Source organism: Miscanthus floridulus, chromosome 9 (assembly GCF_019320115.1).
Source record: "Miscanthus floridulus cultivar M001 chromosome 9, ASM1932011v1, whole genome shotgun sequence".
In the NCBI taxonomy this organism is placed as follows: domain Eukaryota; kingdom Viridiplantae; phylum Streptophyta; class Magnoliopsida; order Poales; family Poaceae; genus Miscanthus; species Miscanthus floridulus.
In genome coordinates, this window is record NC_089588.1 from 33,621,761 (window position 1) to 33,634,758 (window position 12,998).

Sequence of the window (12,998 nt, forward strand, 5' to 3'; positions counted from 1 at the left end):
GACAAAGAGAGCTTTGATATTTAAGCATGTCATCCTCTGCTTGAATGAATATGGTGAGACTAAAGTTGCACCACACCTAGATATGCACACACATGAATAGGCCTTTGATGTTTGTTTGGCCCATTTTTTCAACATAATATATACTTTTATCGCGAATAGGGTATACCCATATTTCAGTAAGACGAAGAGAATTACATGACACAGCTACGAGGGAACCCTCATAGCACAGATTACAAACCACAAAAATAGTGGTGAGTGACCTAGAAAGAAATGTAAGAATAATAAAGAGAATTAAAGAAAGAGAGCGACTGCCCACAACCCCTATATCTGCCAGCGATTCCACCGACGGCCAAGCATTCACCGGGGAAGAAGCAACACCCACTGTGGTAGAGCATCCACAGGAGGGACTGGCCATGACCACTACCGGATTCAGCTTCTTTACCGAGTGCCTCAGGCACTTAGCAAAGACCGATATACACTCGGCAAAGGGCGCTCGGTAAACAGTTTATCGGCAAAGACCTCTTTGCCAAGTGCACTTTATCGGGCACTCGGCAAAGCCTTTGCCGAGTGCTAATTTGACACTCGGCAAAGAAAAGTTGCCGTGACGGCGAGCGTCACCATGATGGCGGCTTTGCTGAGTGTCAAGGTCAAGCACTCGACAAAGGTTGATGATTTGCCGAGCGTCGTTGACTCAGACACTCGGCAAAGTTGGCCACTATGCAGAGTGCCACCGACAAGACACTCGGCAAAGCATGTTCCCAGGTTGTGACTTTGTCGAGTGTTATGGCCATTGCACTCGGCAAAGTGACTGAAAACAGTCTTTTTTATTTATTTTTACATCCCATCCAAACAAACAGAAGATATATATAACAAACATCACCAACATCACATATATATCACCAACACCACATATATATCACAAATGTCACATATATATCACAAACATCACATGTCTCACAATATATCACAAATAAGTTCACAAGTAATCCAAGTGCGCCATCATCTACAACCACAATTACAAATAGAAGTACCATTAACAACCACAAGCATCATCACCAAGATGGCCAATGACACTAATTTGGTGAAGGATTCGCTGAAGCATGAGGATCGTTCGATGCCGCTGATTGATTCTGCACAAAGGAGAAGAGATTGCATGTGTGAGACAAGATAAATATATACCATACATGAATAAAACATTCATACTCCACTAGGTTTGACCATAAGCATGAACATACAAACTAAAACATTTATACTCACAGGAGTAGAATAGTGAGGAGGTGGAGGTGTAGGTGGAGCGAATAGCGAAGGTGGCGGAACTACACCCGTAGCGGCACCAAGACTTTGCATGTACTGAAGAATGTCTGCCATCCTCCGCTGCTCGACCTCCCGTTGGGCCTCCACCCTCTCCATCTTCGCCTGCGTCTACTCCCATATCCTCTTCTCTTGTTCCAGCTGGGCCTACAATATATTCACCCCAATGTTACAATAATGCAAAGGAAAGGTATAAAAAAACCAACGAACGACGAATAAACCAGGAATAACCTTGAGTGCCTCCACCCGGTGGTGTGAAGTGTCCTGCCGAGGTCGTATGGCCGGACTCGTGCTCGTGCTTCTTGCCCGAATCTAGAAGAGACTAGGAGTAGCGACCGAGTCGATTGAGCCGTCGCCAATCCAGTACCGCCCATGCTTCTTGCCTCCTCCCACCCTCATGACGACTTCTCCATCAAGGTCCTCAGTGCTCGGATCGTACTCTGGCCCATGGACCTCCCTTGCCATCGATGTGTACTCACTGAGGCGGTTGTGGACGGTCGCATTGATGTACGCCTCAAGCCCATCCTCCGGGTTGTAGTCGACGTCGAACGTCTCCTTACCCTTGTGGGCCATAGCAAATGCCTTGAAGATGGAGCAAGGCTAGCCACCATGTGATGCCGACTGCGAGAAAAATAGCAAGATGATTAGAAATCATGCAGAATTGAGCGTTAGAATAAATAAATGAATTCGCGGAACCATGTTTCTGTGTATCCGCTAAGGCTACATCTGCCTTGATGGTGTGCTACACCTGGCATCATCAAACGCCGCTCCTGGCACAAGTTGTGTGTCTCCTCCCACTCGTGTGAGCACCACTTGTCCACCATTTGTACCCAGCACTGGGGATGCATGGCACACCAATAAGGAATCATCTACATGCCATCAAGTACATGACATATCAGAAGATGAAATTAAGCCTACTTAATCTCAAATGGAATCAGTATTAATGTTCTGTATTTACCTGCAGGTACTGGTCCCGAGTCAGCGTCATGGTTCTTGCGTTCCTTTTGGTGACCTTCGTTCCAAGGACGGTCCCATGGTAAGTTACGACGGCCTAGATGCGCGCCTCGTAATGCATGTCCACAACCAGTTTTTTGCACCATTTGGTAGCCATCGCATTTGCCCTGGCCTCATGTCTGTCCTGGCATCTAAAGAAATCCTACATACAAACACGATGTATCCATTCATTATTTCAAGAATGTCCAATGAATGCAATGTATTGAACAATGTAGTGCGAGGAAGACTTACCCACAGCTCTTGCTTCACCCGCTCCACCTTGTTGTTGAATACCCTGTGGTCCCGATCTGCAGCATCGGGGGCGGTGGCGTAGTGGTCAAATGAGTAGGACGGCCCCATCACTCCAACGTACTCAATCAGGCCAGGGAAGTGCTCCTTGCATAGAAGACCGAGGATGCCATTGACTTGGCATTTGTGAGCACCCCCACTAGCCACAATCGTCCAGTTCCTGCCCAAGTGATTAAGAAAAATTATTAGTTTCTATTTTGATTTTCAACATATCATATAAAGTAGTGATAACATCTAAAGTTACTTACTTTTCCCCCTTCGCCTCCTCCTGCGTGTCCTCCTGGGGCACCTGCTCCTCCTCCTCCTCACACGACGGGGCGGCAGGCGACAGCTCCCTCCTGCGTCTGCTTCTCCTCCTACTCTCCCTCGGTGCAACGGTCGTTGTCCTTCCGTACAAGGACGCTAGCTTCCTCATCCCACCGCCCACCATCTTTGTTCAATCACCTACAATTAAAAAGAGTAAATCAATAAGCATAGATAAACAAAAAGTACTTAGAAAGAGATGCAAAATAAACAAAACGTAATTACAAAATAACATAGTATTACATGTATTAGAAATAATCTTCATGATCGAGATTAGCTAGATCATAAGTCTCATCATCACTATCAATCATGTCGAAATAATCAACACTATTTGAATGAGCAATGTTGCCATTGTCATTGTCTAAATGTAATCGCTCAAGCATTTGTAAGTCCTTCATATTTTGCACCTCATCTCCAGCGTCCTATTCAATAACCGTTTCATTGTCTACTTCCATTCCGATCGCTTCGGTTAAGTCTATCTCAAACCTCCCTTCTAGTCCCTCTTCTTGAAAGAACTCTCTATCATATGTGTTTGGGTCTAAGTTGTAATCTTCATCATTTGGGACAGGCACTTTACCGTATGGTGATACACTGTGCACAATATCCCAACCCTTAAGATGCCTTTTGGTTTGACACGCATATGGGAGATAATAAACTTGCGTGGCCTGTTGGGCCACAAAATAGACATCGTCTCCTGGTAAGATGGAATCCTGTCGAATTTCGACTAGCCCAAGATTAGAATATGTTCGTCTCGTTACTTCAGGATCAAACCAATTGCATTTGAATATGACGGGATTAAAAGGTTTGGAACCATGAAACTTGAGTTCATATATTTCTTCAATTCTTCCATAATACTCAACCTCATCAACGCCGGGCGTAAAAACTCTGGAACTTGTAGTTCTTCGATTGGACTGATTCTGCTCGTAGCTTGTTGTGCGAAAGCGATATCCATTCACATCATAATCGGAAAATGACCTGACCCTATAGGCAAAGTCATCGGCAACATGTCTCAACTCGGCACACATAGACGCATCCCTCTGGCCTTGCAAGCTCAAGTAGGATACATCGTTATATTATTCGCACGTACGAGTAACTTGGAATGTCAAACTAAGTACGAGCTAAATTGGATGGTACCTTCCGTTTGAACCAAGAAATGAAATCGGGCATTCCATTTCCCACACCCTGTCTAAGAAGGGTATCTAGCTACTGCGGGGTAGGATCCCTTGATTGACGCCAGAATTCATGAAGAAATTCCCTGTACCAATGAGAAACAAGGGGGTTGGATGCAGAATAATGACAGCGTATTTAACAAGTTCGTTGAGAACTTACTGCATGTATGGCGCCACTTCATCAACGTTTGTCAACACGCATAGCATGATATGGCGCCACTCTTCATGATTCAAGGTCTTGGGGGTCGATGAACTTGCGCTTCCGAGTTGCCCTCAGAAAAGGCTGAGGTTCGATTCATTTTCTCTAGCATTGTAATGAGGGGGTGGATTATGCACGCTAGGGAGGTTGTCACCATAGTATGTTGTTGTGAAGGTCGCCACCTCCTCCATAATGTATGCCTCTGCAATAGAAGCCTCTATTTTGCATTTATTTCTACATTTCTTTCGAAGAACCTTTAGACATCTCTCGATTGGATAGCACCAACGGCCTTGCATGGGCCCCCCCATTCATCCCTCATACGGGAGGTGCAAAATCAAATGCTGCATCGGATTGAAGAAGCTAGGTGGAAAGATTTTCTCCAACTTATAGAGCAACATAGGTGCCATTCATTCCAAGTTAGCAATCACGGTCCAAGATAACCCCTTGGCACAAAGCTGGTGAAAGAAATAGCTCAACTCTGCCAGCACTAGCCAGACATGCTCAGGGACATTGCCTCGAACCATCGTCAGAAGAAGCCGCTCAATCCATATGTGGTAGTCATGACTCTTCATCCCTAAGACTCGCATAGTAGATAAGTTCACTCCCCTCCTTAGATTAGTTGCATACCCATCAGGGAACATTAATGTCTGAATCCATTCTAGTACTTCCCTCCTTTGGGGTTTGCTCAAGACAAAATCGGCCTTAGGCCTTCTCCATGTCTTGCCATGACTAGGAGGCTTCATATGTTGGTTTGGTCTATCGCATAACATTGCCATATCCACTCTAGCTTTAACGTTGTCCTTTGACTTGTTAGGAATGTTCATGATTGTTGTCCAAAGTGCCTCGACGACATTCTTTTCAGTGTGCATTACATCAATGTTGTGTGGAAGGAGAAGGTCATCAAAATAGGGGAGCCAAATCAAGCTCGACTTATGAGTCCATATATGTTGCTCACCATATCCCACAAAACCACCTTCTGGATTGATGACGAGACCATCTATCTGTTCATGAACCGCGACACCAGTCATTATTGGTGGTGCAGGGTCTGTCATTACAACACCTTTCGTAAAGTTCTTGATGTCTTGTCTGAATACATGGTCAAGAGGGAGGAATTGCCGATGTTTGTCGAATGATGAATACATGCCACCCTTCTGTAACCAAATGAACCTCAGACCTTCCTTGCATACTGGGCATGGGAACTTCCCGTGAACACAGCAGGCGCAGAATATCCCATACGCCAGGAAGTCATGCAGGGAGTAGTGGTACCAAACATGCATTTTGAAGTTTTTCTTTGTAGCTCGGTTGTATGTCCATACCCCTTCCTCCCAAGCACGGACCAATTCATCAATCACATGCTCCATGAACACACCCATATTATTCCTTGGGTGTCCAGGAATTATCAACGACAAGAATATGTTCTGTCGTTGAAAGCATACGTCGGGGGGAGATTGAGGGGGATAACAAACATGGGCCAACATGTGTATGGGGCAGCCATCATTCTATAAGGATTGAACCCATCTGTTGCCAGCGCAACATGTACATTACGAGCCTATTTAACATTCTCATGATGAATGCCATCAAAGTGGGTCCATGCTTCACCATCGGATGCATGTACCATCCTGTTAGGATTGTATCGTTTGCCATTTTTGTGCCATGTCATATGTTTCGCGGATTCCTTGGTCATGTATAGCCGTTGGATCCTTGGTATGAACGGAAGGTGTCATAGGATTGTCACGGGAATGTCAATCTGCCTCTTCTGGCCATCACCAGAATCTACCTCCAAGAACATAGATGATTTACACTTTGGACAGTACTTTGCTTCCACGTATTCTTTCCTAAATAGGACGCACCCCTTCGGGCAAGCATGTATCTGCTCATACGGCATGTTAAGTGCACGAAGGAGTTTCTGTGACTCATGCATGCTCTTTGGTAGAAGGTGACCCTCCAGAAGCAGGCTGGCAATAACTGTCAACATACCATCGAAGGCGTCTCGACTCGGGCTATACTGGGACTTTAACGCCATTATGCATCCAATGGCATCCAGTTGAGAAACCTTTGTCTAGTCGTGAAGGGGTTTCTGTGCCACAGCAAACATGTCGTAGAACGCCTTTGTGGTTGCCTCTGGTTCCTCCTCCGTACGTCCTTCAGCGAACTCGCTCCTTTAGCAGCCACACCAAATGCCCGTTCCAAGAAAGCATCGGTCTTGTTGATCCATTCATTGGTGACCTGACCCTGACTTGCGCGGCCCGTGTACATCCACTCACGGTCCTCCATCCTCTAACATATATAGCGGTGAGTAATATAAACATCAATTGCATCTACACGACGTTCCTACTATCTAATAGGTGACGATAGGTCCTAATCCCACCCGCGGATCCGTAGACGAGGTTTGTTTCCATGCTCTACTCCTATCCGAGACAGAATTTTGGCAGCACCTCCCCGTTGTTCTCTAAATACACGTCCTGCCAGGGAGAGTGTGTATCCGGAGAACAACAGGGTGATGATGGTGAAACTCTGTCTCGGATCAGAGCAGACCATGGAAACTAACCCCACCTACGCATCCGCGGGCTGTCCAAAAAATATGGACAATTCGAAACAGATACAGTTTTAGATATGGAAATATCTATATATTTCCAACCGTATCTCTTTCGAACGGGAGACACCTAACTAGGTTACGTGATCTACGACCATGATACCGAAAGAGGGGTTATACCTAGGGTGGCGGTGGAGTCAGGCTAGCGGGGGCTGTGGCGGGTCGGTGCTATGGCGAGGCGACGCGGTGTAGGCAGACCCGCAGCGGCGAGTAAGGCGATCGGGGTCGCCGAGGTACTCCGGCTCCGCTCCGATGGGCTCTTCTCTGCAAAAAAAGAAACATAAAACTGTCAATACAAAATTACGGCAGCACCTTCCCTGCACGGTGAGGTTTCCAAAACCTGCAAGAAAACCAACGGCACGATGGCCGACATGCACAAGATTATATCCAACCACATATATATAACAATGTCACAACCACTACTATGACTCCTACGACTACCACCACTGCTACTCTACCACTACTACTACCGCAACTACTAGTAATACTACGACGACGGTAGGGCATACCTAGTGGGCGTCGTAGGGCGGCGGTGGTGAAGGGGCTAGGGCGCCGGTGGACAAGGCGACGGCGGCCGGGGCACCCCCTCCTCCTCCTCCTTCTTCATCCTCCTTCCACCTTCTTCCTCCTCCTACTTTTCTTCCTCCTTCCTCCTCTCCCCCTCTCCTCCTCCTCCTCTCTTTCTCCTCCTTCTCCGGCGGCGCGGTGCGGGGGGCGACGCGGGTGGCGGCGGTGGCGGTGGCACGGGTAGCAGTGGCGCGGGCAGCGCTGGCGCAGGCGTGCCTGCGTGCGTGTGTGCGGTGTGTGGGCCGGCTGGGCCGGCGGGGTTAAATCCCCCCTTTGCCGAGTGCCCCCGATCTAGCACTCAGCAAAGTTTTTTTATTTTTTTAAATTCTTTGCCGAGTGCCACCCGGACTGGCACTCGACAAATAGGGTTTTTTTTAAAAAATCCCTTTGCCGAGTGTCTTCTCCTGACACTTGGCAAAGCGCTGATTTGCCGAGTGTCAATTTTTGACACTCGGCAAACCATATTTTTTCACTTTTGACCTCCAAACTTTTTCTGTAGTCCTCATACAATACCTGGTACTCCATGTTCCAATGTGGCACATTTCTCGGACTTTTTCTATATTTCTTTAATTTATTTTATTTAATTGAATTTTCTTGGATAATTTAAATTATAACTGCTAGTCATTCGAATAATGAAAAAAATGAATGGAAAAATGATATTCATGTTATTTAGTATAATGTGAGGCCGTATCCAGGAACATACCACCAATTTTGAACATCTTGTTCACGAAACATGGCCACGAACTTGCGGTCGAGTTGTTTTTAAATTCTTTAAAAAGCAAACGAAGACCGAAAATCTTGAAACTTGTCGAGATATCATGATATCATATGTGGAGGCTGTGATAAAAAATTGAGAAGGTTTCGTACAAGTTGTCACGTACGATGCTCGCAAACCGCAGAATCTCTGGAGAAATTCTATACTGAGGATTCCTGCACCAGGAAAAGATATAGAAAACCAACACATTTCTACCCAGCGAGTTAACAGACAGGTTCAGGGGACTCTCCTTCATCGAGGGACCAAAATAAGTCATCAGATCAAGGAAATGAGGGGCAAACTGCTACAAAGGCATTGCAAGAAAAACTTCTGTCGCTTACTCTTGTGATGTATGCTAAACTGGAAAATGCAGATTTCAGCATTGCGCTTCAAAACAATGGCTCAGCATTTGTGGCGAAGCTCAAGAGTATGGTATATATATAGGGTGCATTTTATATACTCCCGGGAGTAGTTACTTCCATAATCAATAAATCACGTTGTGTATGTGTACATACTCATTTATTAGTTTGAGTATGTTGACATACTAATATTAAAATACTCCAGATCTTTACTATGTAAAAAAAATTCAAAAGAGCACATATTTTTTAATATATTATATAATTATATGATAGTAGCATATAAAATAAGTATAACCATATACTCTAAGTATACATACATACTTGTCATACATAGTACCCTAGATGGTCTAATATGATGATATACTCCATCTACGTATATTTCGTCGTGCCATATACGCCCAAAATCTAGAGATATACACTTAGGAGTAAGTACTCCCTCCGTGTAGGAAATAATATATATATATATATATATATATATATATATATATATATATATATATATATATATATATATATATATATATATATATATATATATATATATATAAGCACTAGATCTAGCAGCAGATTAATGAAATTAGCCCCGTCCCTCCGGTTAGTAACCTACTAGTCCACCAGTGCTTAGTTATCTTTATTCGATGTGTTTATTACAGGAACCTTTAGTTTGAGCTATGTGTTTGGCATTAAAATCTTCATTTTCGTCACTTCCTTCGTACATGTGTACACTGTCTATACAGCGATAGTCATCACGCATACATAGATATTTCTATCACGTGTTTACTGTCAATGGCCTTGTATGGTTGCTGGTGTTTACATGTATTAATGCTGAACCTGTTATATCAGCTCTGGACATGCCAAGCTTATTTTTTCATCTCAAGAGCTAGCTAGTCATGGATCTTGTGGCCGGGGCGGTGGGCAGCGTCATCGGCAAGCTCGGCGAGCTGCTCCAGGCAGAGTACAAGCTGCAGAAGGGCCTGCCTGAGCAAATCAAGTTTCTGAAAGATGAGCTCGAGGGGTGCGCAGACGGCTCTCAGCAAGGTGGGCGAGGTGCCGCCGGAGCAGTTCGATCCCCAGGTCCGGCTGTGGGCTAGCAAGGTCAGGGAGGCGTCCTACGACATGGAGGACATCCTCGACACCTGCCTCATCGAGGTGGCTGACCCAGCTGAGAAGAAGGATGGCTTGCTCAAGAATATTACCGACTTGCTCAAAAAGGGACACCAGGAGTTCAACAAGAGCAAGGCGCGCCACACCATCGCTGGCGCCATTGAGGACATGAAGAAGCGACTCCATGAGGTGTCTGACCGCCGTGACAGGTTCTTCGTTCCGCTGGCTCTGCCTGCCCCGGCGACGAAAGCTGGATCCTCGCCTTGCGGACATGCACAAAGAAGCGGCGCAGCTCATCGGCATCAACAATCCGAGGGCGGAGCTCATAGCCATGCTTCTGCCGACGTCTCACGGCAATGGAGATTCTGACGTCTCCTGCAGCGGCGGCGGCAACAGCAGGAAGATGAAGGTCGTTTCTGTGGTTGGAATTGGGAGACTGAGCAAGACTACCCAGTACTGGAAACGTCAAATTTGCCGAGTGTTTTTACGTATGCTGAGTGTATTCCGTCGGACACTCGGCGAATAATTTTTTTGCCGAGTGCTGCGCTAAAAACATTCGGCAAAAAAAACACTCGGCAAACAGGTAGTTTGCCGAGTGTAAAAAAAACACTCGGCAAACAAGAGGTTTGCCGAGTGTTTTCTTTTTTGCACTCGATAAAGAAATAAAATCTTTTTTTTTTGGAAGAAGGAGAAGAAAAAAAACTTTGCCGAGTGCCTAGATCTAGGACACTCGGGAAAGAAATAAAATCTTTTTTTTTTGAAAAAGAAGAATAAGAAAAAAAAAATTTGCCGAGTGCCCAGATCTAGACACTCGGCAAAGAAATAAAATCTTTTTTTGGAAAAGAAAGAGAAGAAAAAAAATGGAAAAAAACTTTGCCGAGTATCCAGATTTGGACACTCGTAAAGAAAAAAAATATATTTAATTCAGGGGCACGACCGCGACCGCGACCCCTCCCCTCCCCCTTCTTCTTCTCCCGCGACCGCGACCGTGCCCCACCCCTCCCTCTCCCAGCACGGCGGCGCGCCCCCTCGCTCCCTCCCCTCCCCTCCTCCCTCTCCCTCTCCCAGCGCGGCGGCGCCCTCCTCCTCCCTCCCTCCCTCCCTCCCCTCCCCTCCTCCCTCTCCCTCTCCCAGGGCGCACCCCGCCCCCAGCGCCCCCTCCCCTTCCTGTCGTCCCCGCCGGCGCCCCTCCCCCTCCTCTCCTTCTCTTCCCCGGCGGCGGCCACCCCCTCCTCTCCCTCTCTTCCCCGGATCCGGCACCCCCTCCCCGGATCTCTTCCCCGGCATGGCCGGTGGTGGCGTGGTGGTGGTGGGAGGCGGTGGCTGCCGGTGGTAGCAGCTCGGGCGTGGCGGGTGGTGGCGTGGTGGTGGTGGGTGGCGGTGGCGTGGTGGTGGTGGCTCGTGGCGGCGGCCGTGAAGCCGGGAAGCAAAGGCAAGACGGAGGGCGTGAAGCTGGGCCGCGGCGCAGGGGAAGGGCGCCGCCGAGGAGACCGACGGTGGCCGGCGGAGACCGGCCAGTGGTGGCTTTTTTTCGAAAAAAAATGTTTATGGTGCCTTTTTCGAAAAAAATATTTGCCGAGTGTATTTTGGGCACTCGGCGAAGTCTGTCGAGTGTCTGACAAAAAACACTCGGCAAAGTCTGTTTACCGATAAAAATTCACCGAGTGTCGTTTGCCGAGTGTCACACTCAACAAACCCTTTGCCGAGTGTTTTTTAGGCTTAGGGGCACTCGGCAAATCTCCTGGTTCCCGTAGTGACCGTTGCCAAAGCAGTGTATGATGAGCTTAAACCACAATTTGATTGCTGGGCTTTTGTTCCCGTTGGCCGTAATCCGGACTTGAAGAAAGTCTTTAGGGACATTCTTAGAGATCTTGACAAGCAAACGTACGTGGCTTCCAAACTTAAATTACTGGATCAGAGGCAGCTCATAAACGAACTCCATGATTACCTTGGAACAAAGAGGTATGACGAGTATCCTCCTGATATTTTGGGCTAATCATTGTATTTTTATAGTCAGGGAAATTACACAATAACTTGAATTGCAATATGTGATGCAATTTACCAGTGTATTTGACACGCATATCATTTAAGCATACATATATGAGTTTCTATTCTTTAAGTCTACTGTAGTAGTTTGCTTTTTAATTGAAGTAAACTTCCGTCAGTAATTGCTTATTTTCACTGGGGTAAATAATTATGAGCCCTAAACTGATCAATATTATTAGACACTGTCAGTTGATTAACGGTTGGTTATGAAATACTACATACTAATTTTTGTTGGTCAAGAAATATAATGTTTACTTTACAAACTAAAATATTTACATCAAGATCATAAATATTGAGTAGATTTCAGATAAAAAAATACATTACATTAGTAAATTTTCGCTAGATTTTTAAGATTTTATTCTATACTTTGTCACTCTTGTTTTCTTTTATACATGCTCAACGGTTTATCAACTTTGGGTATTGATCTGTACTGTCATGTTGCTAGGTACTTCATCGTTATTGACGATGTATGGGACATAACAACTTGGAACATAATCAAATCAGCTTTGGTTAACAATAACACTGGAAGTAGAGTAATCAGAACTACTCGTAATCGAGATGTAGCCAGCAGGGAGGATGTTTATGTGCTACGCACACTTTCCCCTGATCACTAGAGAAATTATTCAAAACGAGGCTGTTTGGTGTTAATGGTGAATATCCTGCTAATCACCCTGCGGAGGCATCTGAAAAGATTCTGAAAAAATGCGGTGGTGTACCATTAGCTGCCATCACAATGGCCAGTTTGTTGGTGGGTAAATCAAGAGAAGATTGATTTGATGTGTGCAACGCTCCTGGGTTCTATCGTGGTAAGGGTAACCAGCAAGTAGATGATACCGAGTGGATATTGTCTCACAGCTACTATGTGTTAGCCGGACTCCTCGCCGGCCGCCGGAGCAGAACTCCGGCGAACTCTCGAACTCACGCGAACGCGGACACAGAGAACTCACACGCTGGATTTTGGTGCCTCAACAACTGCCTTAGCTTTTCTTGTTAAGTGTTCCTACTTATACACAATGAGCTACTAATAATAGCAAAACGAAAAGGAGTGGTGGACAGGCTATCCCCGGCCACCATGCCCGCCATGCGCGCCACACCTCCGAGCTCCGTGGAGTCCGTGCCATCCCACGCACTGGAGCGCGTCGTGCAGACGCTGGGCACTGCCCACGACACAAGTCGTGGGCGCAGTACAAGACGCGCCTGGGAGGATGTATATCCAAGCCAGACTCAAAAATAAACCGACGATAAAGATGAATGCAAAAGAAATGACAAACACAGGTTTACTAAATATGCC

General features: G+C 46.2%; 1 protein-coding gene across 1 annotated transcript; it reads left to right on the plus strand.

Moving 5' to 3' along the window:
* Nucleotides 1–9,559: 9,559 nt before the first annotated feature.
* On the plus strand, nt 9,560–10,030 carry LOC136479630 (uncharacterized). Its single transcript, XM_066477427.1, has one exon. It carries the CDS (start codon nt 9,560–9,562, stop codon nt 10,028–10,030), a length of 471 nt encoding a protein of 156 aa, XP_066333524.1.
* Nucleotides 10,031–12,998: the final 2,968 nt, after the last annotated feature.

Bases quoted from the DNA above. Each gene is read 5' to 3' on its own strand.
- LOC136479630 (XM_066477427.1), top strand. From the start codon at position 9,560: ATGAGCTCGAGGGGTGCGCAGACGGCTCTCAGCAAGGTGGGCGAGGTG.